This window comes from Balaenoptera physalus, assembly GCF_965194825.1.
Source record: "Balaenoptera physalus genome assembly, chromosome: 5".
Classification (NCBI taxonomy): Eukaryota; Metazoa; Chordata; class Mammalia; order Artiodactyla; family Balaenopteridae; genus Balaenoptera; species Balaenoptera physalus.
In genome coordinates, this window is record NC_138884.1 from 146,233,205 (window position 1) to 146,257,639 (window position 24,435).

Genomic DNA, 24,435 nt, shown 5'->3' on the forward strand with positions numbered 1-24,435 from the left:
CACTAAATTTTTAGCCCAACCTTGCCCCCTTTGAAAGGGGGTAAGGCTGCACCTGCTGGTCTCCAGGAACTCTTAGTGCCAACAGCTTAGGGGTCTCTGAGTGCCCTCCCTGTCAATGCCCAGGTAGCGGGTGGAGCCCCAGTGTCCTGAAAGTCCTACTGCCCTTGTGACTTCTCAGCCGAGAGGTGAGATGGGATGCAAGAGCAGGAAAGGGAGGCTGGAGGGAGGCCATCTGCTTCTGCAGACACGGTGAAGAAGACATTCTAAAGTGCCACACCCAGAGGCTGCAGAGATTACAACAAACTTCCCTCTAAATGCACTGCTGAGCTTGCAAGCATGTAAGAGAAGGTGGCTGGGAGGGAACTGAATCCTAAAACCATATAGGTGAGCAAAGGTCAAATCCACAGCTACCAATAGCAGAAACACAAAGGATGGAAGACTAGGTCTTGGAAAGGTTGAACCTACCCTGCCACTGAAAATCTTACAACCTGTGCAAAGGTACCAAAAGGAATCTAGTTTGTGTATTCTGGTTACAGGAGGAAAAAAACTAATAAAAATATGTATTTAAATTTGAAAAAATAATTCTGTGAATTTGTAATAATGGAATTGCTCTCAACCAGGTCCGGAGGTTTGAACCCAACAGAAACAACCATAAATCCCTGCTGGAGAAGATTTCTCAACCAAGCCTGTTAGGATTCCCTCAAATTAAGTTCAGCCAAATGTTACACACACACACACACACACACACACACACACGCGCGCGCGCGAGGAAACAAAGCATCATGAATGAGTCAGCAGAAACAAAAACAACTGATATTAGAATTATCAGATACAGAATATAAAGTGGCTATTTATGAAATATTTAAAGAAATGAAAGGTAACTAAAGAAAAAAAAAAAAAAGCAAGGAACAAAATGCCATCCAAATTAACCCAGCAATGTTAGCAACATTCCTGGCCTCTACTTACTACATGCCAGTAGCTGCCCTCCCCTCCAAGCTGTGACAGCAAAAATGTCTCCAGACATTGCCAAATATACCCTAGGGGACAAAATTGCCTTCTAGAGGAAGGTACAGAATGATACTGTATAAGAAAGTTAGATAACTGAGCAAACAGCAAAATAATATTTAAAATTTGAAATAATATGGGATTTTTTTCAAATCTAAGAAGCCATCAATTTTAAGATTTGCTGTTATTTTAAGTAATGATAAGAATGAGGATACACTACAAGCAAAGTGTGAATCAGCAGTTTCTATCACAGCGACTGAAAGATGCACCACAATTTCAGAGACATTAAATGTGAAAAAAAGGTGCAATGAGAATCTATGAAAAATATTACTTTAGTAAAACAAAAAAATCAGCCAGGCAGACTTGAAAGAAAGAACCAAATACAACTTCCTGAAAGTCTGAGTGAAAGAAAGTTTATAATGATTCTAACCCCCATGCACTGAATAAAATAGCTACATGTGTACGTTGTATGTTTGTGCAAAAAAGTGACAGAATTACAAGGAAAAGTTAACAAAATCATCAACATAATGAGATAATGGATAGGTCAAGCAGACAACAATTTAACAAAGCTATAGAAACTATGAACAAGTTTGAGTTTCATTCATTCAGCAAATGATCAAAGATCTTAAGAAGGCGAGAGCAGAGCTTCATGTTGACATCTGCAAGAAGAGCATTTGAAGCAAAGGAAACAGAAATGCAAAGCCCTTGAAGTGAGAGGCTACCTAATATGTTCCAGGAACTGTATGGAGGCTGGTACAGCTGGAGTGGAGTAAGTGAGGGGGAGGTATTGGAAGATGTGGTCAGAAGCGCAGGGTCAAGACCAGGATGAGGCAAGTTGGGTATCTAGTTGCTTAGGTTAGGCACTCACTCTCAGGGTCATGCAATTACCAACCCTGCCCAGAGGTATGTGGGTGTACAGATCACAAAGATCATGTAGACCATTGTAAGGACTTTGGTTTTTACACCACCTGAAATGTGTAAGGTTCTGAATCCAGTGAGTGACATGATCTGCTCTGTGTCTTAAAGGACACCTATGGAAGCTGTGTAGAGATTAGACTGCAGGAGAACAAGGGCAAAAACATGAAGCTATTGCAGTAACAGAGACAGGAGTTGGTGGACAGGTACAGAACCCTGCTGGTAACAACTGGAGAATGCTTTGTCTACTCAAGCACGCATGCAAAATTTATTAAAATTGACCAGGCCATAAAGCTAGTCTTAACAAATTTCAAAGAATTAGTAACAAACAGAACTCCGTTTCTAAGCAGAATGCAATTAAGTTAAAAGTCAGTAAACGAAGAGTGTAACAGCCGCCATGTGGTTGAAATTTTCAAAAAAATTCTAATAATTTATGGATCAAAAAATCATAGTGGAAATAGGCTATACTTAGAATCAAATAACGAAAATATAAATATCAAAAGTTGTGGGGTGCAGCTAAAGCCATACCTGATGGGAACTTAAGATCTTAAATTCTTATATTAGAACAAAAGAAAAGTATTAATGAGTCAAGAGAATAACCTAAGAAGTTTAAAAAAAAGGAACATAGAATCAACCAAAGAAAGTACAAGGAAGGAGATAATTAAGAACAGAAATTAATAAAAGAGAAAGTGAAGAAATGCCAGAGATCAGGCCCTGCACAAAAGCACCTGCCTGAGAGGGGCCCAATCTAATCTCATCCTAGGAAGCAGGCACTGTTTTTCAATTTTTCCACTGGTGAGAGCCATTTACTTTCTTTCCTTTTAAATAGACTTTATTTTTTAGAGCCATTTTAGGTTTGCAGCAAAACTGAGCAGGAAGTACAGAAAGTTCTCATATACCCCCTGCCCACACATGCACAGTCTCCTCGACTATCAATATGCCCCACCAGAGTGGTACACTTATTACAGCCAATGAACCTGAATTATAACATCAGTATCACGCAAAGTCCATAGTTTACATTAGCGTTGGCTCTTGGTGGTGTATATTCTGTGGGTTTGGACAAAGGCATAATGGCATGTATTCATCGTTACGGCATCACACAGAATAAGTTTCACTGCCCTAAAAAATCCTCTGTGCTCCACCTGTTCGTTACTCCAGACTCCCAACCCCTGGCAGCTAATGATCTTTTCACCGTCTCCATAGATTTGTCTTTTCCAGAATGTCACAGAGTTGGAATCATACAGTCTGTAGCCTTTTCAGATTGGCTTCTTTCACTTAGTCATATGCATTTAAGGTTCCTCCACGTCTTCCCATGGCTTGATAGCTCATTTCTACTTAGCGCTGAATGATGTTCCATTGTTTGGATATACCACAGGTACTTTTCCATTCACCTTTTGAAGGATATCTTGATTGCTTCCAAATTTTAGCAAGTATGAATAAAGCTGCTAGAAACATCCATAGGCAGGTTTTCGTGTGGACATAAGTTTCCAATACATTTGAGTAAATATCAAAGAGCACATTTGCCGTGTGGTATGGTAAGAGTACGTTTCGTATTATGAGAAACTGCCACACTGTCTTCCAAAGTGACTGCACCATTTTGCGTTCCCATCAGCAATAAATGAGAGTTCCTCTTGCTCCACCTCCTCACCAGCTTTGGTGTTGTCAGTGGTCTGGATTTTGGCCATTTTAACAAGTGTGTAGTGGTATCTCATTATTTGCGCCATTTCTTTCCTTTCACACAAAGAATTTATGAGCTAGCTGCCTCTGATATATCAAGAAAGCCCTGAAGTTGGATTTTTACAAGAGCAACCAGATATAAAGAACCGCGGAAAGTCAACAAAAGATAAGCACTTTACATATGTCTAAGCTTGGTATTTACAAAGCATTTTCATGATTATTGTATCTCTTCATTCTTAACTCTGCCATATTCAAAACTGGGAGTTGTGTCCACTTTGACTGGAAAACAGAAGCCAAACCAATGCACCTGTGCAAGCTCTCCTGACATTTTTATTGCTCTTTTGTGACTGGGTCAATAGGCTATGAAATTAACTTATCTTTCCTTAAAATTTTGTGTTAAGTGAAGGGTAAAGCAAATTTACTAACATATGCCAAGTTCTGCTCCAGGCTTTAGAGACATAGAGCTGAATACGTCCCTCAAGGAGCGTTCGACCCGACAAAAAGGCGTAAAGACTAGGCCAGTGGAACCTCAGGATAAAACAGACCAGGGCTTTTACCCTGGGGATGGGGGAACTCGGTCTGGTGAAAAGACACCCAGACACGTCTGACCATTATCCGAAAAGGAACAAAAATAAGCCTGTAAGGGGCTTCCCTGGTGGCTCAGTAGTTAAGAATACGCCTGCCAGTGCAGAGGACACGGGTTCGATCCCTGGTCCGGGAAGATCCTACATGTCGCGGAGCAACTAAGCCCGTGTGCCACAACTACTGGCCTGTGCTCTAGAGCCCACGAGCCACAAGTACTGAGCCCACGTGCCACAAGTACTGAAGCCCGTGTGCCTAGAGCCCGTGCTCCGCAACAAGAAGCCACCGCAATGAGAAGCTCGTGCACCGCAACAAAGAGTAGCCCCCGCTCGCCTCAACTAGAGAAAGACCTGCACGCAGCAATGAAAACCCAACGCAGCCAAAAATAAAATAAAAATAATTTTTTTTTAAAAAAAGAGAAAAGAAAATACGCCCGTAAGACATTAGGGAGGGGTCCAGTCGCGGTAGTAAACAGGATGGGGCTATCAGCGCTAGACCAGGATGTCACAGACTTTGAGTACATTACTACTAGGACTGTCCCCGTTTACTGTAGGAAGACAGCGTTGACATCTTCAAAAGACAGAAACCCTTTAAGAGAAACCCTTTCGGAGGACGGAGCACCAGAAGAGCTCACCTCCAAAGCCAGGGTAGCGGACAGGCTCAGCACGAGGGTGACGAGGGAGGGGCAATAGGAGAGGGCGCGCGTACGCGCGTGGGGTAACCGTTAGGCGCACCGCAGGGGTGAAAGGGGAGGGGGATAAGGGAGCTCGTGCGTGCGCGTCCGCGCGTGCGTGGCTAGCGGAGGCGAGCAGCATGGGGTGAAGGGGGAGGGGGATAAGGGAGCTCGTGCATTCACGTCCGCGCGCGCGCGCGCGCGTGGGTAGCAGAGGGGCGCAGGACGGAGGAGAAGGAGGAGGGGAGGAAAAGGGAGAGCGTGCGCGCGCGCGCGTGTGTGTGTGGGTGTGTGCGCGCGCGGCCGTGGTAGAACGGATTGCGTCGCCCTCTATTGACGTGCGCGCGCCCGCACCTAGTTCTACCAGCGGCGTGACCATAAAGAGGCACGGCCGTGTCGTGAAAGGGGCCGCAACACGCAGGGCGCTGGTTGACGGCTGCGACTCCATTTTGTCCTCCGGTTCTTTGCTCGTAAGTCGCTTGTTTCCGTGCCTTCTGTGAGGCGAAAAGTTTAAAAGGGGTGAAAGTTTTAAAGAATATTCTGGAAGTGTGTTGGTAAGCATAGCGAGTCTCCATTTTCTCTCTGCAGCCGACTTGGAACCTGCGGTTCCGGAATAGCGGGGAAAGATGCGGCCCTTGGACATCGTGGAGCTGGCAGAGCCGGAGGAGGTGGAGGTGCTGGAGCCCGAGGAGGACTTCGAGCAGTTCCTGCTCCCGGTCATCAACGAGATGCGCGAGGACATCGCGGCGCTCACCCGCGAGCACGGGAGAGCCTACCTGCGGAACCGGAGCAAGCTGTGGGAGATGGACAATATGCTCATCCAGATCAAGACGCAGGTGGAGGCCTCGGAGGAGAGCGCGCTCAACCATCTGCAGAATGCGGACGACGGAGTCGAGGGCAGAGGGACCAAACGGTGCGAGAAGGCTGAGGAGAAGGCCAAGGAGATCGCGAAGATGGCAGAGATGCTGGTGGAGCTGGTCCGGCGGATAGAGAAGAGCGAGTCGTCCTGAAGGAGGGTCGGCGGTAAGGCGGGGACCGGCGGGAGCCGCACGAAGGTCCCAGGCGTTGCCCGACGCTTGGGTCAGCTTCGGGGACACTTATTTACCAATGATCCACGGGGGATGGGAGTTGGGAGAATAAAAGCGTGCTTAATTTTCATTTTAGGAGGTGTTAGTCGGTACCGTTTATTTATTTCTGTTACATCTCTGGTAACTTGGGGGAACAAATTGGTTGGTTGGTTGGTTTTGACTTGTATGTGTTTGGTTGAAACCAAAGGTCACGATCAATAGGGTAACTATAGGGTAATAAACAACAAAATCACAATACAGGCCATTGAGCAAAGGACGGTAGAGGGTAGACATACAGAATTATCAGAGGGAAGGCCATTATTGGACGATTCCAGATTTTGCTGGAAGATTGGAAGGAGTCAGGTGGCATCCAGAAGAGGTGGTGTCCTGCGAGGCTGAATTTGTGAGGTTTTCTCACTTCTTAATGATGAGTTTCTCCCAATTGCACTTTAGGTTTACAGCCAATGGATTCTGGTCAACTGATGGAGATTGGCTGACACCCTGGAGAAGCTGAAACCAGAGAGCCTTTTGTTTTCTCTTTTTTTCCTCTGTCTACACTCTGTTCTCACACTACGTTTCTGCTATGGTCTGTGGTTAATGACCTCAGTATGAGTTTTGACTGTTAAATGTTTTTGTTGGGGGAGGTAACTTTGATTTGGAAACTGCTCTCACAAGAATTAGGGCCTAGATTGTAAGCTCTCGCAGCAGTCACATTTGTTCCTGGGCTTTCGTTATTTCTAAATTTTTGAGGTGCTTTGCTCTTTCTTGTGTGACCTGATAGCTCCCTGGAACTTTGGGTCTGTGTGTAACAGATGAGACTCGGTTGGAGTTCTCCAGCTCTGAAGGTGTTGAAGGAACTGCATTATTTCTAGAAGACGACTCCATGCAGCGATTGCTAACGAAGCTGAAGAAGGGACCAGGCTTCAACTGGGAATGAGAATGGGGCCGATCTGGCTAGGACTGATGAATCAAAAGAAGGGCTGCGGGATGGTATTGAGTTTGGGGACTTTAATTTCTCTGTGAGACCAAAGGAGGAGAGATGTATTTTGTTCAAATTTTAAGTTTTATGCGGCACACTGATGTAACTTGTCTGCTCAGATTGTTCGGACAACCTAACTCAGCTTTATGTGACATGGAACCTAGACTAGGAGGCGAGATAGGTCTTGGTATTCTGTGTAATCGATGTAATATCCTGATGCATTTCAGGGGATTCCGGACATAAAATGAAAGCGATATTTGCAAGGGCCCTTGAGGGTCTGGGGAAGAAAAGCAAGGGCTGTCTGTTTCGGACCCTAAACTGAACAGGGATGAGGTATCTTCAAGATTCATAAGCTGTGTAGCTGTAAGTTCATTTCAGTAGCAGACCTGACAAGTATTTGAGGTCAAAACCCTACCGTGTGTTTAAAAAAAATTTTACCATGTTAATAAAAGTATTCATTTGCTTGAAAAGACAAGGCTTAAAAGGTTATTGACTAAGAAATATTGTTTCTTTAAAAATGAAATTTTTCTCCTTGAATGTTATCTTTGCTAAATGGGGGGTGAATTTCTTATGGTTTTGGAGGCTCTCAGTAGGCCTTGATCATAGGGAAGGTTCATCTCTGCATGCTGCTGTGGAAACTGGCTGAGGAAAGAGCATGCAGTTGTCCCTCGTATCGGCACTGGGTTGGTTCCAGGACATCCCCCCCCCCTTCCCACAGATACCAAAATCCAGGGCTGCTCAAGTTCGTTATGTCAGATGACATAGTACCGTCGGCCCTCCAGTCCTCTGTATCTACAATTCTGCATCCTGCAGAACTTAACCTTTGTGCTAATTTTCACCTTAAAGGCTGCTTCCTGGGAATCCAGCTGATAGCAAGTGTGAAACAATAGTAACCATGTGTCACAAGCTGGATACCATGTCTTAGAGCATTGAGGGGGGGAAGGCAAGGAAAGCATTTCAGAGCAAGTAACTGGTGAACTTGGCCTTAAAGGATGGGTACAGCTTCCAAGGAGGAGGAGAGAATGAGGGACATCCCACACACAGGGAAGTGTAGTGGGGAGGAGTGGGTATGATGAATAAAGAACCAGGAAAAACAACCACCAGAAAAGCTACATTTGCCAAAACTAGGACCTGTGCTAAGTAGACTATGCTTTGTTCTTATTTCACTAGTTTTCCAGTAATTCTTTTTTTCTGTCTCAGGATACCACATTTCATTTGGTAATTTATTTTTAAAAGATGTAATCCAAATGGCACAGAATTCAAAAGAAAAACAGTGATCCTTTCCTCCCCCTAGCATCCCAGCTCCCCTTTAGGAAGACAGCCATTCACCAGTGTCGTGTATAGCCTTGAAAATATTGTGTGTGTGTGCACATGTACATATGTAACTCTCTCCAACCTTTTTTGTACATAAGTAGAAACACACCTGTGAATGTTCTTTTTTTTTTTTTCCACTTAAAACTATAGATTGCAAGTTAACCCTAGCCAAACATCCAGACCTGCATTCTTTTTTTACTGGCTGCATGTCCTTCATTGTACTATAAGTATTCAGAGGTGATTCTTACACACCCAAAAGTTTGAGAACTATCGTCCTAGATTATTTTCACTCCTTAATTCCTCTTCCTTGTGATTTCAGTAACAATTGCAATGCAGCCAACAGTGCCCAATTTCCCCAGCCCCTGAAATCAGTCCTGGCTTGCTAGCTGTTGGAGGAGCAATTGAATCTTGTGTTTTCTAAGCAAAGAATGTGGTAAGGATCCATTCTGAGAGGCAGTCTTACAGGGCTGTGTAACATTAAATTGAGTCTAGCTAGAGTTGCCAGAATTTTTATTACAGATCCCATGTGTCCCTCATGGGCCCCAGGCTCTCTCGTGTCCTGGCTGTTCAGAGGTAGGTCATGGGCGGCTGTGCAGACAGGCCTGTTGCGGTTCTTGGACAGGTTCCTGACGCAGCAGAGGCCGCATGAAGCTGGGATCTATCTTTGCTCCGATGTGACAAGTGTCCTCTTGTATCAGAGCGCTATTACAGAAAGAAGCATGGGGGCTGTGGGAGCGTGGAGGTCTGGAGAGGCATTCAGGAAGAGAGAAACGAGGTATTATGTAACAGCCTCTGATGAGACACGGATGGAGGCAAAGTGTGCAGAATGTTCAAAATCTGCTGGTCGCCCACTTGATCAGAATCAGGCCCGGGAGATCACAAAGTAGTGCGAAAGAGGCTTCGGCGTCTGGTTCCATCAGCTGAGATGACCCCTGGGAAGAAAGCCGACTTAACTCTAGTGGACACTACAGTAGGACGGGCAACAGCCAAGGACACACTCACCTCTGGGGCCGGGGGCGTGGGCAGCATTAGTGAAAGTCTGACTCCAGGTGAAGGGAGGTGAGTCTAAAGTGTTTTTAACCTTGCCGAAGGTAAAAGCTCGGGAGTCCAGGGGGCTGGGAAACAGGAGACCTGGCCCCCAGTCAGCCTGCCGCTGTCTGTGTGATCTTGGGCAGGTACTGGCTTGTCTCTGAGGTTCATTTCCAACGCCGGCATTCTGTATGACTTCTAGATAAAGCTCATCTGCGGTAAAAATGCCGAAGGGATCATGAGTGCCCTTCACCAAAGAAATTCCAATTCCTCGTCTTTCACACGTCTAGTCAGATTGTACTCCCTAGCCCCCTCCGGTGGTGGTGGTGCTGTGTGTGTGTGTGTGTGTGTGTGTGTGTGTGTGTCAGTCATTCTAGCCGTGAATTGTGAGGGAATGTAACATACATTACATCCAAGCCACAGCCTCCAACATGAGACCCTCCAGGGTTCCCTTCTGGCACAGGGACCAACAACCTTCAAGATGGTGGTTGATCATCAGCCTGTGTTCCTTGCCAACAAATGATGAACAGGTAGCACCAACAAGCAAAAACCTTCGTTGTTTTAAGTCACTGAGATCTGGGTATTTTTTGTTAGGATGACACAACCTAGACTGAGATGACTGATACTTTCATTTTTCCTTTCCTGTGTTTTGATGAAAGACTTGTCCTTCTCTCTGAGGCCTATATCCTCACTTTTCATCACATGTCCCACTAGCTCAGGGCATTGTCTGAAAAATGATCTTTCTTTCTCATTCATTTGTAGCTGTTTGCTCTCCTCTGCCCTTTTTTTTTTTTTTTTTTTGTGGCCGCGCCGCATGGCAAGTGGGATCTTAGTTCCCCGACCAGGGATCAAACCCGAGCCCCTTGCATTGGAAGCGCGGAGGACCACCAGGGAAGCCCCTCCTCTGCCCTCTAATGACTCCAAGGCAAAAGAAAGCCCAAATTCACCCTCCCCCTTCCAGGCAGCAGATAAACACGAGATTCCACCATCTTCCAGAGATAAGTGGGGATTTGTTATCTGCTTAACACTGTAGCCAGATAACTCTAAATGCAAACAGGGCTTGCTTCAGTCGCTGCCCAAAGTAAGACCCTCCCCTGGTCATTTCTATTTTCCCCTTCTCTGATCCACGTAATGCTCTGTAGTTCCTTTCTCCTGATTTATATCCCTATTCCTCCTTCCTTCAAACTCTCTGTGATTCACAAATCCTCCCATTCTGTTATTCCCAAACTCACCTGTATTTTTTGCCTCTTCAAAGAACGTTTCTTTACCACCTATAACCGTTGAGACTGGATTCCCCCAAGCCTTGGACTTTCCTGCAGCCTCACTGGTGATGGTCCCTAGCAACACCCAAATGATCAAGGGCTGCATTTTTTTTTAACATCTTTATTGGAGTCTAATTGCTTTACAAGGGTGTGTTAGTTTCTGCTTTATAACAAAGTGAATCAACTATACATACACATATATCCCCATATCTCCTCCCTCTTGCGTCTGCCTCCCACCCTCCCTATCCCACCCCTCTAGGTGGTCACAAAGCACCGAGCTGATCTCCCTGTGCTATGCGGCTGCTTCCCACTAGCTATCTATTTTACGTTTGGTAGTGTATATATGTCCATGCCACTCTCTCACTTCGTCCCAGCTTACCCTTCCCCCTCCCCGTGTCCTCAAGTCCATTCTCTACGTCTGCGTCTTTATTCCTGTCCTGCCCCTAGGTTCTTCAGAACCACTTTTTTTTTTTTTTTTAGATTCCATATATATGTGTTAGCATACGGTATTTGTTTTTCTCTTTCTGACTTACTTCACTCTGTATGACAGACTCTAGGTCCATCCACCTCACTACAGATAACTCAATTTCGTTTTGTTTTATGGCTGAGTAATATTCCATTGTATATATGTGCCACATCTTCTTTATCCATTCATCTGTTGATGGACACTTAGGTTGCTTCCATGTCCTGGCTATTGTAAATAGAGCTGCAATGAACATTGTGGTACATGACTCTTTTTGAATTATAGTTTTCTCAGGGTATATGCCCAGTCGTGGGATTGCTGGGTCATACGGTAGTTCTATTTTTAATTTTTTAAGGAACCTCCGTACTGTTCTCCATAGTGGCTCTATCAATTTACATTCCCACCAACGGTGCAAGAGGGTTCCCTTTTCTCCACACCCTCTCCAGCATTTATTGTTTGTAGATTTTTTTGATGATGGCCATTCTGACTGGTGTGAGGTGATACCTCATTGTAGTTTTGATTTGCATTTCTCTAATGATTAGTGATGTTGAGCATCCTTTCATGTGTTTGCTGGCCATCTGTATACCTTCTTTGGAGAAATGTCTATTTAGGTCTTCTGCCCATTTTTGGATTGGGTTGTTTGTTTTTTTGATACTGAGTTGCATGAGCTGCGTGTATATTTTGGAGATTAATCCTTTGTCAGTTGCTTTGTTTGCAAATATTTTCTCCCATTCTGAGGGTTGTCTTTTCAACTTGTTTATGGTCTCCTTTGTGTGCAAAAGCTTTTAAGTTTCATTAGGTCCCATTTGTTTATTTTTGTAAGGACTGCATTTTTGACAGAGATGAGTGGAGGGGGAAAAAAGGGAAACAGGAGTAAGAGGTTGGGTTTGTGTTGAGGGCGTTACTGCAGCCATGACCGTGCACGCTAAGTGGATGATGGGGAAGTACAGAGCAGGGGAGCTGCAGGAGAAAGCCGTTCAAGGGAGCTGAGGGCCCAGTGAGGTTTTAAAAAGGGTGCCAGGGGCTGCCCTGGTGGTGCAGTGGTTGAGAATCCGCCTGCCAATGCAGGGGACACGGGTTCGAGCCCTGGTCCGGGAAGATCCCACATGCCGCGGAGCAACTAAGTCCGTGCACCACAACTACTGAACCTGCACTCTAGAGCCCGCGAGCCACAACTACTGAGCCCACGTGCCACAACTACTGAAGCCCGCGCACCTAGAGCCCGTGCTCCGCCACAAGAGAAGCCACTACGATGAGAAGCATGTGCACCACAACGAAGAGTAGCGGCCGCTCGCCACAACTAGAGAAAGGCCACGCGCAGCAACGAAGACCCAATGCAGCCAAAAATAAATAAATAAATTTATAAATAAATGCATTTATTTAAAAAATGAAAAGGGTGGTAGCGACTGTAGTGAAAGCGATGGAAGGATGGGGTCAGAAAAGAGGAGGGCCGAGCAGGTACCGAGCAGATTGGGGGCAGTAACAAGCCCTAAGTCGCCCTTGGGAATGAGTGGCCAAGGGGCATGGAGTTGCGTATTGGATACGAAGAGGCCAAGGACCTGGGGGCCCAGGTGTGGAATGGTGGCCGTGTGAGCATGGAACTCACCTAGGATGACGGCGGCAAGATATGGGGTGGGGAGGAGGGCCAGGGGCCAGGTGGGAAAGCCTGCAATGAATGAGGGGAATCCAGTGGGACGGGGGAGGGGGGTTGGAGGATGACAAAGGAAGAGGGCGTTCAGATGAGCGGCAAGCGCTCCAAAGTCATGTCACATTAGACAAGAGGGAGGACAAGGGTAGTGTAGCCACTGCTGGAGGAGGAGGCTGGCCCCAACTCCTGAGCACACGTGAGGAACGCAGGGAAATGGGCAGCTTTCCCTCCACAGGCCTGAGTACAAAGTTGGCCTAATTCTCTGTGGACCGTCCAGCAAGCAGCAAGGTGGGGTGGAGGGCGGGAAGCCAGGCACGTGCTAGCAAAGGCTCACTAGCTCCTACAGGCCCAGGAGAGGGTTTGGGGGTGGAGAGCATTATGGAAACTTGTCATAAGATTTAGCACCCAAGGCTGACTCTTACTTGCTTCATCCGCGGGAGAAACAGGAAGGACAGGCAGTGTAAGTTTAGTCCTGAACTTAGTCTCTGAAGGAGGATGGGCATGGCCTTGGCATGAACACCATGATTGAGCCAAAAAAGCAGCAGCTGAAGGTCGTCACTCAACTATGCTTCCTGAGTAGCTTCTTTGAAGGAGGTCAAAGAGGCCGCCACTACTGGTCATTTGGGGATGCAAATGGCAAAGGAGTCTGCACCCCAACCTGAAACAGTTATAAGAGACGGCTCCAGAAGAAACTGTCTTCCAGATGAGATGAGACTGAGGCCCCAAGATCTTTTTCAAGCATCTCCTTTAAAGGTTCTTTCCCAGACAGTGAATGCCAGCCAAGCAGCAAAGACCAGATGATAACTGTCACCTTCCCAAAGCCACTTGTTCACATGGACACCACTGAGCTGAAAGAACCGGGAAGGACAGGGCACAGAGACCACTGAACAAAAAACCAGAGTCTCTGTGAGATTTTTGTCTGTGATTACCTGTGCATTGGAACGGACTGAAAGTAAGTAAACAGACAGGAAGCATCGCAGGGTATTGAAGAAATTACATTGCAAAAGGAATTCCAGGCCAGGTGTGGCAAATCCTGCGGTTGTCCAACGTCTGGAAGAACTCCTGAGTCTGGCGCTTGCAGCATCAGGAAACAGGCTTCCAAAGCTGCGTTACTGGGACTTCCTCGGTGGTGCAGTGGTTAGGAATCCGCCTGCCAGTGCAGAGGACATGGGTTCAATCTCTGGTCCGGGAAGGTCCTACATGCCACGGACCAACTAAGCCCGTGCGCCACAACTACTGAGCCTGCGGTCTCGGGCCCACATGCTGCAACTACTGAGCCCACATGCTGCAACTACTGAAGCCTGCGCACCTAGAGGCCATGCTCCGCAACAAGAGAAGCCACCACAATGAGAGGCCCACGCACTGCAATGAAGAGTAAACCCCGGCTCGCCGCAACTAGAGAAAGCCCGCACGCAGCAACAAAGACCCAGCGCAGCCCCCAAAATTAAATAAATAAAATGAATAAATAAAAAAGTCTTCAAAAAAAAAAACAACAAAGGTGCGTTAGCCCCAAAAGGGTGCACTTCCCAGGGCATATTTCATACATGGCCTGGGAAGATGAGAGACAAGGAAGAGCCTCCCTGAGTAGTTCCCCTTAGAGAGCAAAAGCAGGAGGTGTTGCATGCGCTGAGCTGGGGCTTTGCCCTCCCGCCTGTGGACTTTAAGGGCTCCTGTCAGCTAGAGGTGCTATGTGCCTCCCATTCTTCCCTTTTCTGAATGCAAGTTGTATACAGATGTCTTGTGCCAACTCCTAGGCTGGTGGTTTCCCCTAAAGGGAGCCATCCAAGAGAGATAGAGAAAGCACAGGTGAAAGCTGCAGTCTTTTTTTTTTTTTTAATTGCACCAAGGGGCTTGTGGGATCTTAGTTCCCCGGCCAGGGATTGAACCCGCGCCCTGGGCAGTGAGAGCGCAGAGTCTAACCACTGGACCGCCAGGGAATTCCTGAAAAGCTGCAGTCTTTTGACAACTGGATATTACAAGTGAAATGTACCATCACTTCTGTGCTCTTTCAGCAAGTGGGGCCCACGCTCCAAGGAAGTGGAATCAAGTTCCACCTCCTGGGACTTCCCTGGCAGTCCATTGGTTAGGCCTGGGCGCTTCCACTGCAGGGGGTGTGGTTTCGATCCCTGGTCAGGGAACTAAGATCCCGCATGCTGCATGGCGCAGCCAAAAAAAAAAAAAGTTCTACCTCTGGACAAGGGAAGTAGCGAAGAATTTGCGGACATACTTTTAAAACCACCACTGATATTATCATTACATTCCAATGAAATGTTTTTGAAACATCATAGATTTGAAAGAATCTAAAGATAAATTATCAGCATTACTAGTAGAGGTTAGCAAGTTTTCTAGAAACAAAATCAATACCTAAAAGTCAGTAGTGTTTCTATTCACCAGAGGAAATATATTTTCTTATTTTTTCTTTTTCTTTTTTCTTTTTTTGGCCGCATCGCGCAGGGATCTTAGTTCCCCTACCAGAGATTTAACCCGGGCCCTCCGCAGTGAAGCCTTGGAATTCTAACCACTGGACCGCCAGGGAATTCCCCAAAGAAATATATTTTCTAAAAGGTATCACTTGTAATACCCGAAAAGATTTTTTTTATTTTTTCATTGCGGTATAGTTGATGTATAATACTGTGTTTGTTTCAGGTGTATAGCAAAGTGATTCAGTTATATATATATATTTTCAGATTCTTTTTCATTATAGGTTATTAAAACATATTAAATAGAGTTCCCTGTGCTATACACTAAATCCTTGTTGCTTATCTATTTTATATAATATATAGTGGTGTGTATCTGTTAATTCCATACTCCTAATTTATCCCCCAACCCCCCTTTTCCCCTTTGGTAACCATAAGTTGGTTTTCTATGTCTGTGGGTCTATTTCTGTTTTGTAAATAAATTCACTTATATTATTTTTTACATTCCACATATAAGTGATATCATTTGGTATTTGTCTTTCTCTGTCTGACTTACTTCTGAGTAAGTCTGGCTGAGTAGTATTCCATTGTATATACGTACCACATCTTCTCTATCCATTCTTCTGTCGATGGACATTTAGGTTGCTTCCTCGTCTTGGCTATTGTAAATAGTGCTGCTATGAACATTGGGGTGCATTTACCTTTTTGTATTAGAGTTTTTCTCCTTATATATGCCCAGGAATGGGATTGCTGGGTCATATGGTAACTCTATTTTTAGTTTTTTAAGGAACCTCCATACTGTTCTCCATAGTGGCTATACCAATTTACATTCCCACTAACAGTGTAGGAGGGGTCCTTTTACTCCACACCCTCTCCAGCATTTATTATTTGTAGACTTCTTGATGATGGCCATTCTGACTGGTGTGAAGTGATACCTCATTGTAGTTTTGATTTGCATTTCTCTAATAATTAGCAATGTTGAGCATCTTTTCATGTGCGTGTTGGCCATCTGTATGCCTTCTTCAGAGAAATGTCTATCTATGTCTTCTACCCATTTTTTGATTGGGTTGTTTTGTTTTTTGATGTTGAGCTGTATGAGCTGTTTGTATATTTTGGAAATTAATAACCTTGACGGTTGCTTCATTCGCAAATATTTTCTCCCATTCTGTAGGTTGTCTTTTAGTTTTGCTTATGGTTTCCTTTGCTGTGCAAAATCTTCTAAGTTTGATAAGGTCCCATTTGTTTATTCAAAAAAAATTTTTAATGGTGGATTATTTTCCTATGGATACCATAATTGCCACAAACTGGGTGGCTTAGAATAATAGAAATTGATTCTCTCACAGTTCTGCAAGGTAGAAGTCAGAAATAAACGTGTTGACAGGACCATGTTCCCTCTGAAGTCTCTAGGAGAGAATCTTTTCTTGCCTCTTCCAGCTTCTGGTGATTGTTGGCAGTCCTTGGCCTTTCTTTTTTTTTTTTTTTTTTTTTTAAATTTATTTATTTATTTACTTATTTTTGGCTGTGTTGGATCTTCGTTTCTGTGCGAGGGCTTTCTCTAGTTGCGGCAAGCGGGGGCCACTCTTCATCGCGGTGCGCGGGCCTCTCACCATCGCGGCCTCTCTTGTTGCGGAGCACAGGCTCCAGACGCGCAGGCTCAGTAGTTGTGGCTCACGGGCCCAGTTGCTTCGCGGCATGTGGGATCCTCCCAGACCAGGGCTCGAACCCGTGTCCCCTGCACTAGCAGGCAGACTCTCAACCACTGCACCACCAGGGAAGCCCCCTTGGCCTTTCTTGACTTGTGGCTACATCAGTCCAATCTTTGTCTCTGTTGTCACACGACCATCTTCCCTGTGTTTCTGCATCTTTGCTTGGCCTTCACATAAGGACACCAATCATGGATTTAGAGCCCACCCTAATCCAATATGATCTCATCTTAACTAATTACATCTTCAAAGACCTATTTTCAATAAGGTCACATTCTGAGGGTCAGAGTGGACATGTATTTGGGGAAAGATCACTATTCAATCCAATACAAATGGTAACTATGAAATTTTAACAAAATGGATGTAAAATCTTTATGCATAAAATTATAAAATTCTATTAAAATACAATGAGGAACAACTAAGTAGACTGAATTAGTATTGTACTTCTTCTCGAAATTGGTCCAATGAATCAATTCAATCCCCGAAAAATCTCATCAGGTGAGTCTGATCATTTGGGTCAAAATTTTAAAATTGATTCAAATTTTAGATGAACAAGCAAAGATTCCCTTCCTGAAGAAGGTCCAGGAAAATTGATTCTAATTTTCAAAAAAGATACCCCACATCCAAATTGATTCAAATTGATTTCAAATTCCCTTCCTGAAGAAGATCCAGGAAGGGAATCTGCCATACTTAACCAGATATCAATACTTACTATAAAGCTAATTTAGTAATTGTCAGCGTGATCATAGCCCAGAGATAAAGACCAATGGAACAAATACAGACACAAGCAAAAATAGAGACTTGACACATGACAGCTGTTACAATGCAGACCAGAGGGAATGGATAAAATATTCAGTAAACAGGGCTAGGCTAACTAGCTATACATGTGGAGAAAATTACAATTAGATTCCTGCCTCAAACCTCATTTCCAGATGGGTTATCCATAAATAAGAAAAACCAAACACTAAATATTTTAGGAGAAAATATAAAGGAACATTTTTATGACCTCAGGGTAGAGAAGGATTTCTTAAGATAAGACCCAAAGAAAGCATAAAAGGAAAGCTTTATATTTTGTCTTCATCAAAATTAAAATATTAACTTCTGCAAGAATGTTTAGAGCAGCATTATTCATAATAGCCCAAAGATGGAAACAACCCAAAAAGCCATCAATGGGTGAATGGATAAACAAATCGTGGTATATCCATGAAATATTATTCAGCCATAAGAAGGAATGAAGTACTGATACATGCTATAACTTGGATGAAACTCGAAAATGTTATCTTAACTGAAAGAAGACAGACACAAAAGGCCACATATTGTATGATTCCTTTTATATGAGATGCCCAAAGTAGACTGAATTGTGTCCCCTAAAATTCATATGTGGATACATAAATCTGTTGCACTTTTTTACATTAACAATGAAATATCAGAAAGGGAAAATTTAAAAAAAAATCCCTTTTAAAATTGCATCAAAAAAGTAAAATACTTAGGAATAAACCTGACCAAAGAGGGGAAAGATGCTGAGAACTTGTTAAAGGATTGATCAACATTGATAAAGGAAATTGAAGATGATTGAAAGATATCCCATGCTCTTGGATTGGAAGATTTAATATTGTTAAAATAGCCATACTACCCAAAACAATTTACAGATTTAATGTGACCCCTATCAAATTACCCATGACATATTTCACAGAACTAGAACAAATAATACTAAAATTTATATGGAACCACAAAAGACCCAGCAATAGTGAGGAAAAAGAACAAAGCTGGAGGTATAACCCTCCCAGACTTCAGACAATACTACAAAGCTACAGTAATCAAAACAGCATGGTATTGGCACCAGAACAGACATGTGGATCAATAGAACAGACTAGAGAGACCAGAAATAAACCCACACACCTACAGTCAATTAATCTTAGACAAAGGTGGCAAGAATATACAATGGAGAAAAGACAGTCTCTTCAGCAAGTGGTGTTGAGAAAGCTTAACAGCCACATGTAAATCAATGAAATTAGAACACTCCCTCACACCATACACAAAAATAAACTCAAAATGGCTTAAAGACTTAAATATGAGACATGACACCATAAAAATCCTAGAAGAGAACATAGGCAAAACATTCTCTGACATAAATCATAGCAACGTTTTCTTAAGTCAGTCTCTCAAGGCAATAGAAATAAAAGCAAAAATAAACAAATGGGACCTTATCAAACTTAAAAGCTTATGCACAGCAAAGGAAACCATAAACAAAACAAAGACAACTTACAGACTGGGAGAAAATATTTGCAAACACTGTGACTGACGAGGGGCTAATTTCCAAAATATACAAACAGCTCATACAACTCAATATCAAAAAAAAAAAAAAAAACCCAAATGAAAAATGGGCAGAAGACCTAAATAGACATTTCTCCAAAGAAGACATACAGATGGCCAACAGGCACATGAAAAAATGCTCAACATCACTAATTATTAGAGAAATGCAAATCAAAACTACAATGAGGTTATCACCTCACACTGGTCAGAATGGCATCATAAAAAGTCTACAAATAAAAAATGCTGAAGAGGCTGTGGAGAAAAAGGAACTTTCCTACACTGTTAGTGGGAATATAAATTGGTGCAGCCACTATGGAAAATGGTATGGAGGTTTCTTAAGAAAACAAAAAATAGAGCTACCATATGATCCAGCAGTCCCACTCCTGGGCATATATCCAGAGAAAACTCTAATTCAAAAAATACATGCACCCCAATGTTCATAGCAGCACTATTTACAATAGCCAAGACATGGAAGCAACCTAAATATCCATCAACAGAGGAATGGATAAAGAAGATGTGGTGTATATATATATATATATATATATATATATATATATATGCAATGGAATATTAGTCAGCCATAAAAAAGAATGAAATAATGCCATTTGCAGCAACATGGATGGACCTAGAGATTATCATAGTGAGTGAAGGAAGTCAGACAGAGAAAGACAAGTATCATGTGATATCACTTATATGTGGAATCTAAAAAAATGATACAAATGAACATACTTACAAAACAGAAACAGGGACTTCCCTGGTGGTCCAGTGGTTAGGACTTGGCACTTCCATTGCTGTGGGCCTGAGTTCAATCTCTGGTTGGGGAACTATGATCCCACAAGCCGCTCAGTGCAGCCAAAAAAAAGAAGAAGAAAGAAAAAAGAGAGAGAGAGGTCAGAGGAGAATAAGGCATGGGGGTGGGTCTTTATTCACTTTCCCCCATCCTTAGGCTCATGATCAACTTTCTTCTAACTTTATATAAATGTTCTGCAGACTAAACTTCAAGCCCCACTTCCAACCAGACCCCTCCTGCACTAGTTTTCTATTGCTATTGTAGCAAACTACCACAAACTTAGCAGTTCAAAATAACAAAGTTTATTATCACAGTTCTGAAAGCCAGGAGTCCCAGTCAGCTTAGCAGGTTTCTCTGCTTTGGGTCTGACAAGGTCAAAAGCAAAGTGTTAGCTGACTGGCATCTTATCAGGAGGCTCTGGGAAGATTCTGCTTCCAGGCTCATTCAGGGTGTAGGCAGAATCCGGTTCCTAGGGGATGTAGGACTGAGGTCCCCTTGTCTTTGCTGGCTGTCGGCTGGGGGGGTCACCCTCAGTCCCTAGAGGCCTCTCTCTTGTCCTTTTTAAACTCTCAGATTTTCAATAATGGGCATTTTGGGACTTCCCTGCTGGCGCAGTGGTTAAGAATCCGCCTGCAAATGCAGGGGACACGTGTTCGATCCCTAGTCCGGGAAGATCCCACATGCCATGGAGCAATTAAGCCTGTGCGCCGCAACTACTGAGCCTGCGCTCTAGAACCCGAGAGCCACAACTACTGAGCCCACGTGCCACAACTACTGAAGCCTGCACACCTAGAGCCGGTGCTCCACAACAAGAGAAGCCACCGCAATGAGAAGCCCGCGTATAGCAACGAAGAGTAGCCCCCACTCACCGCAACTAGAGAAAGCCCACGCGCAACAACAAAGACTAAATGCAGCCAAAAATAAATAAATAGATAAATAAATTTATTTTAAAAATGGGCACTTTTAAGTCCTTTGCCACTTGTAGACAGTTATTGTTTTACTCCGATGCTTTTACAAATATGTTTCATCTTCAAAGAGATTCATGGAAAGGACTCTGACACTTGCTTTAGAGTACAAGTTTCTGATAAACTTTCAGATCACACCATTGAACTGGGAAGAATGATACTTCAGCATCTGGAGATGATTAACGACTCCTATAAGGTCCCTCCGTGTTGTTCAAATGTGGCCATAAACTCTCTAAAGGCATACCTCTCACACAACTGTCCGTTTCCCTCCTCCATGGGACATAACTCTCAGGGAATGAGCCTTCCCAGCACCGAGGGAGTTGATACTGATGCCAAATCACCAAATGATTGCTTGTCAATGCTTTCTAAAGAAAGACCTCGATCAAAAGAGAGAAATGTGAAAGGAAAAATCAAAACGGAGTCGGTGTTGCTCAGAGAGCTCTGTAAGTGAAGCCGGAGACCGTTAAGGAAGTGTGACTTATGCACATCACCTAAGGATGGAATCTGACCTTCTGACCTGATGAAGTTATCCAGAACACCTACCAGAAACTCAAGATACTTATCGGAATCTTACCCTAAAATAACTCGTGACAGTCCATCTACTTATTGACCCTCACTCTAAAACAACTTGTGATTCCTTAAGGATAAATATTTTCTGACTCACATCGGAGTCAATCACAATTCTTGCCAGGCAATTTTTAACAACCTCATGGCTTTTTGTCTTTATAAGCCCCTGACTCTTTCTCTTCCTCAGAACATGCTTTCGTGTTTACCCCGAATCTGTGTGTCCCGAATTGCAATTCTTAAGATCCCAAATGAACTCTTTTCTTATTTGCAGCCTCCTGCATTGTTTATTTTGGTAGACACCTTGCATGTGGCTGCCTGCATCTCAGAGCCAGTCGTGGCACCTCAAATCCTTCTCATGCTTTAGAGTTGTCCAAAGTCTCTCAGACAACAAGTTGTGTAGCTAGAGTCCAAACCCCCTTATATCTCAGAGCCAGCAACAGCACATCCAATTATCTCATGCTTGGAATATCTCTGATTCCTCCTGCTTTCCTTTTCTACCTCATTTTTCTAAACCCAGCTCAAGAACATTCTTTGCTCTAAAGGGCAGAGATTGAGCTCACTCAGATGATCCAGGTCAATCTCCTTATTTTATGAACCTTAACTTCAATTGAATTGGCAAAGTCCATTTTACTGTGTAATATATTCATAATAACAAAATATGTTATGTAATTCACAATATAATCTCAGGTTCCAGGGATCAGGATATGGACATTTTGGGGGGCCACTCTGCTTACTACACCTCCCTAGAGGTCTTGGTTCCTGACCACACTAGGTACAGTTTGGGACACTGAGGCCCAGAGAGCCATCTTCAGGTTGTTACCTAATTTACCCAAAGACTCCCAACCAGCAAGTTGTGGAGTTAGGATCCAAAACCCAGATCTGTCTAATGCCAAAACCTTGCCCTCAGCTGCCACATTATACAGTCTAATAATAATGCCACTTGCATCTGCCTGGTGCTTTAGCAAGTTTGCAATGCACTTTTGCACCGATTTTCTCCCTTAATCCTCTCAATAGCCCTGATGGGTATTCTGAAGTGGGACTACTGGCTCTGCTTGATCATGGACTGAAAGAAAAATGCACAATGTAAAAGTTGTGCGGTCAAGATGGCGGAGTAGAAAGACGTGCCCTCACTCCCTCTTGCGAGGGCACCAGAACCACAACTCACTGCTGAACAATCATCGACAGGAAGACACTGGAACTCACCAAAAAAGATACCCCACATCCAAAGACAAAGGAGAAGCCACAGTGAGATGGTAGGAGGAGCGCAATCTCAGTAAAATCAAATCCCATAACTGCTGGGTGGGTGACTCACAAACTGGCGAACACTTATACCACAGAAGTCCACCCACTGGAGTGAAGGTTCTGAGCCCCACGTCAGGCTTCCCAAACTGGGGGTCCGGCAACAGTAGGAGGAATTCCTAGAGAATCAGACTTTGAAGGCTGGTGGGATTTGATTGTGGGACTTCGACAGGACTAGGAGAAATAGAGACTCCACTCTTGGAGGGCGCATCAAGACCCAGGGGAAGGAGCAGTGACCCCATAGGAGACTGAACCAGACCTACCTGCTAGTGTTGGAGGGTCTCCTGCAGAGGCAGGGGGTGGCTGTGGTTCACCATGGGGACAAGGACACTGGCAGCAGAAGTTCTGGGAAGTACTCCTTGGCGTGAGCCCTCCCAGAGTCCGCCATTAGCCCCCCAAAGAGCCGGGTCGGCTCCAGTGCTGGATCGCCTCAGGCCAAACAACCAACAGGGAGGGAACCCAGCCCCACCCATCAGCAGGCAAGTGGATTAAAGTTTTACTGAGCTCTGCCCACCAGAGCAACACCCAGCTCTACCCACCACCAGTCCCTCCCAACAGGAAGCTTGCACAAGCCTCTTAGATAGCCTCATCCACCAGAGGGCAGACAGCAGAAGCAAGAAGAACAGTTCTGCAGCCTGTGGAAGGAAAACCACATTCACAAAAAGATAGACAAAATGAAAAGGCACAGGACTTTGTACCAGATGAAGGAACAAGATAAAACCCCAGAAAAACAACTAAATGAAGTGGAGATAGGCAACCTTCCAGAAAAAGAATTCAGAACAAAGGTAGTGAAGATGATCCAAGACCTCAGAATAAGAATGGAGGCAAAGATCAAGAAGATGCAAGAAATGTTTAACAAAGACCTAGAAGAATTAAAGAACAAACACCTAGAAGAATTAAAGAACAAACAAACAGAGATGAACAATACAATAACCGAAATGAAAAATACACTAGAAGGAATCAATAGCAGAATAACTGAGGCAGAAGAACGGATAAGTGACCTGGAAGACAAAATGGTGGAATTCACTGCTGTGGAACAGAATAAAGAAAAAAGAATGAAAAGCAACGAAGACAGCCTAAGAGACCTCTGGGACAACATTAAACACAACAACATTCACATTATAGGGGTCCCAGAAGGAGAAGAGAGAGAGAAGGACCCAAGAAAATATTTGAAGAGATTATAGTCGAAAACTTCCCTAACATGGGAAAGGAAATAGCCACCCAAGTCCAGGAAGCGCAGAGAGTCACAGGCAGGATAAACCCAAGGAGAAACACGCCGAGACACATGGTAATCAAATTGGAAAAATTAAAGACAAAGAAAAATTATGAAAGCAACAAGGGAAAAATGACAAGAAACATACAAGGGAACTCCCATAAGGTTCACAGCTGATTTCTCAGCAGAAATTCTACAAGCCAGAAGGAAGTGGCACAATATATTTAAAGTGATGAAAGGGAAGAACCTACAACCAAGATTACTCTACGCAGCAAAGATTTCATTCAGATTTGACAGAGAAATCAAAAGCTTTAAAGACAAGCAAAAGCTAAGAGAATTCAGCATCATCAAACCAGCTCTACAACAAATGCTAAAGGAACTTCTCTAAGTGGGAAACACAAGAGAAGAAAAGGACCTACAAAAACAAGCCCATAACAATTAAGAAAATGGTAATAGGAACATACATATTGATAATTACCTTAAACGTGAATGTATTAAAACCTCCAACCCAAAGACACAGGCTCGCTGAATGGATACAAAAACAAGACCCATAT

General features: G+C 43.9%; 1 protein-coding gene across 2 annotated transcripts; it reads left to right on the forward strand.

The window, feature by feature from the left end:
* Window positions 1-5,217: 5,217 nt before the first annotated feature.
* Window positions 5,218-7,373, forward strand: MRFAP1 (Morf4 family associated protein 1). Of its 2 annotated transcripts, XM_082462218.1 has the most exons (3): window positions 5,218-5,322; window positions 5,441-5,875; window positions 6,373-7,373. In XM_082462218.1, the coding sequence occupies exon 2, from the start codon at window positions 5,479-5,481 to the stop codon at window positions 5,860-5,862; it is 384 nt and encodes a 127-aa protein (XP_082318344.1). In that variant the 5' UTR covers window positions 5,218-5,322; window positions 5,441-5,478; the 3' UTR covers window positions 5,863-5,875; window positions 6,373-7,373. The 2 variants fall into 2 exon arrangements, with proteins under 2 accessions (XP_082318344.1, XP_082318343.1); XM_082462217.1 differs by lacking the exon at window positions 5,218-5,322 and having other exon boundaries at window positions 5,329-5,875.
* The last annotated feature ends 17,062 nt before the right edge of the window (window positions 7,374-24,435 follow it).

Bases quoted from the DNA above. Each gene is read 5' to 3' on its own strand.
- MRFAP1 (XM_082462218.1), top strand. From the start codon at position 5,479: ATGCGGCCCTTGGACATCGTGGAGCTGGCAGAGCCGGAGGAGGTGGAG.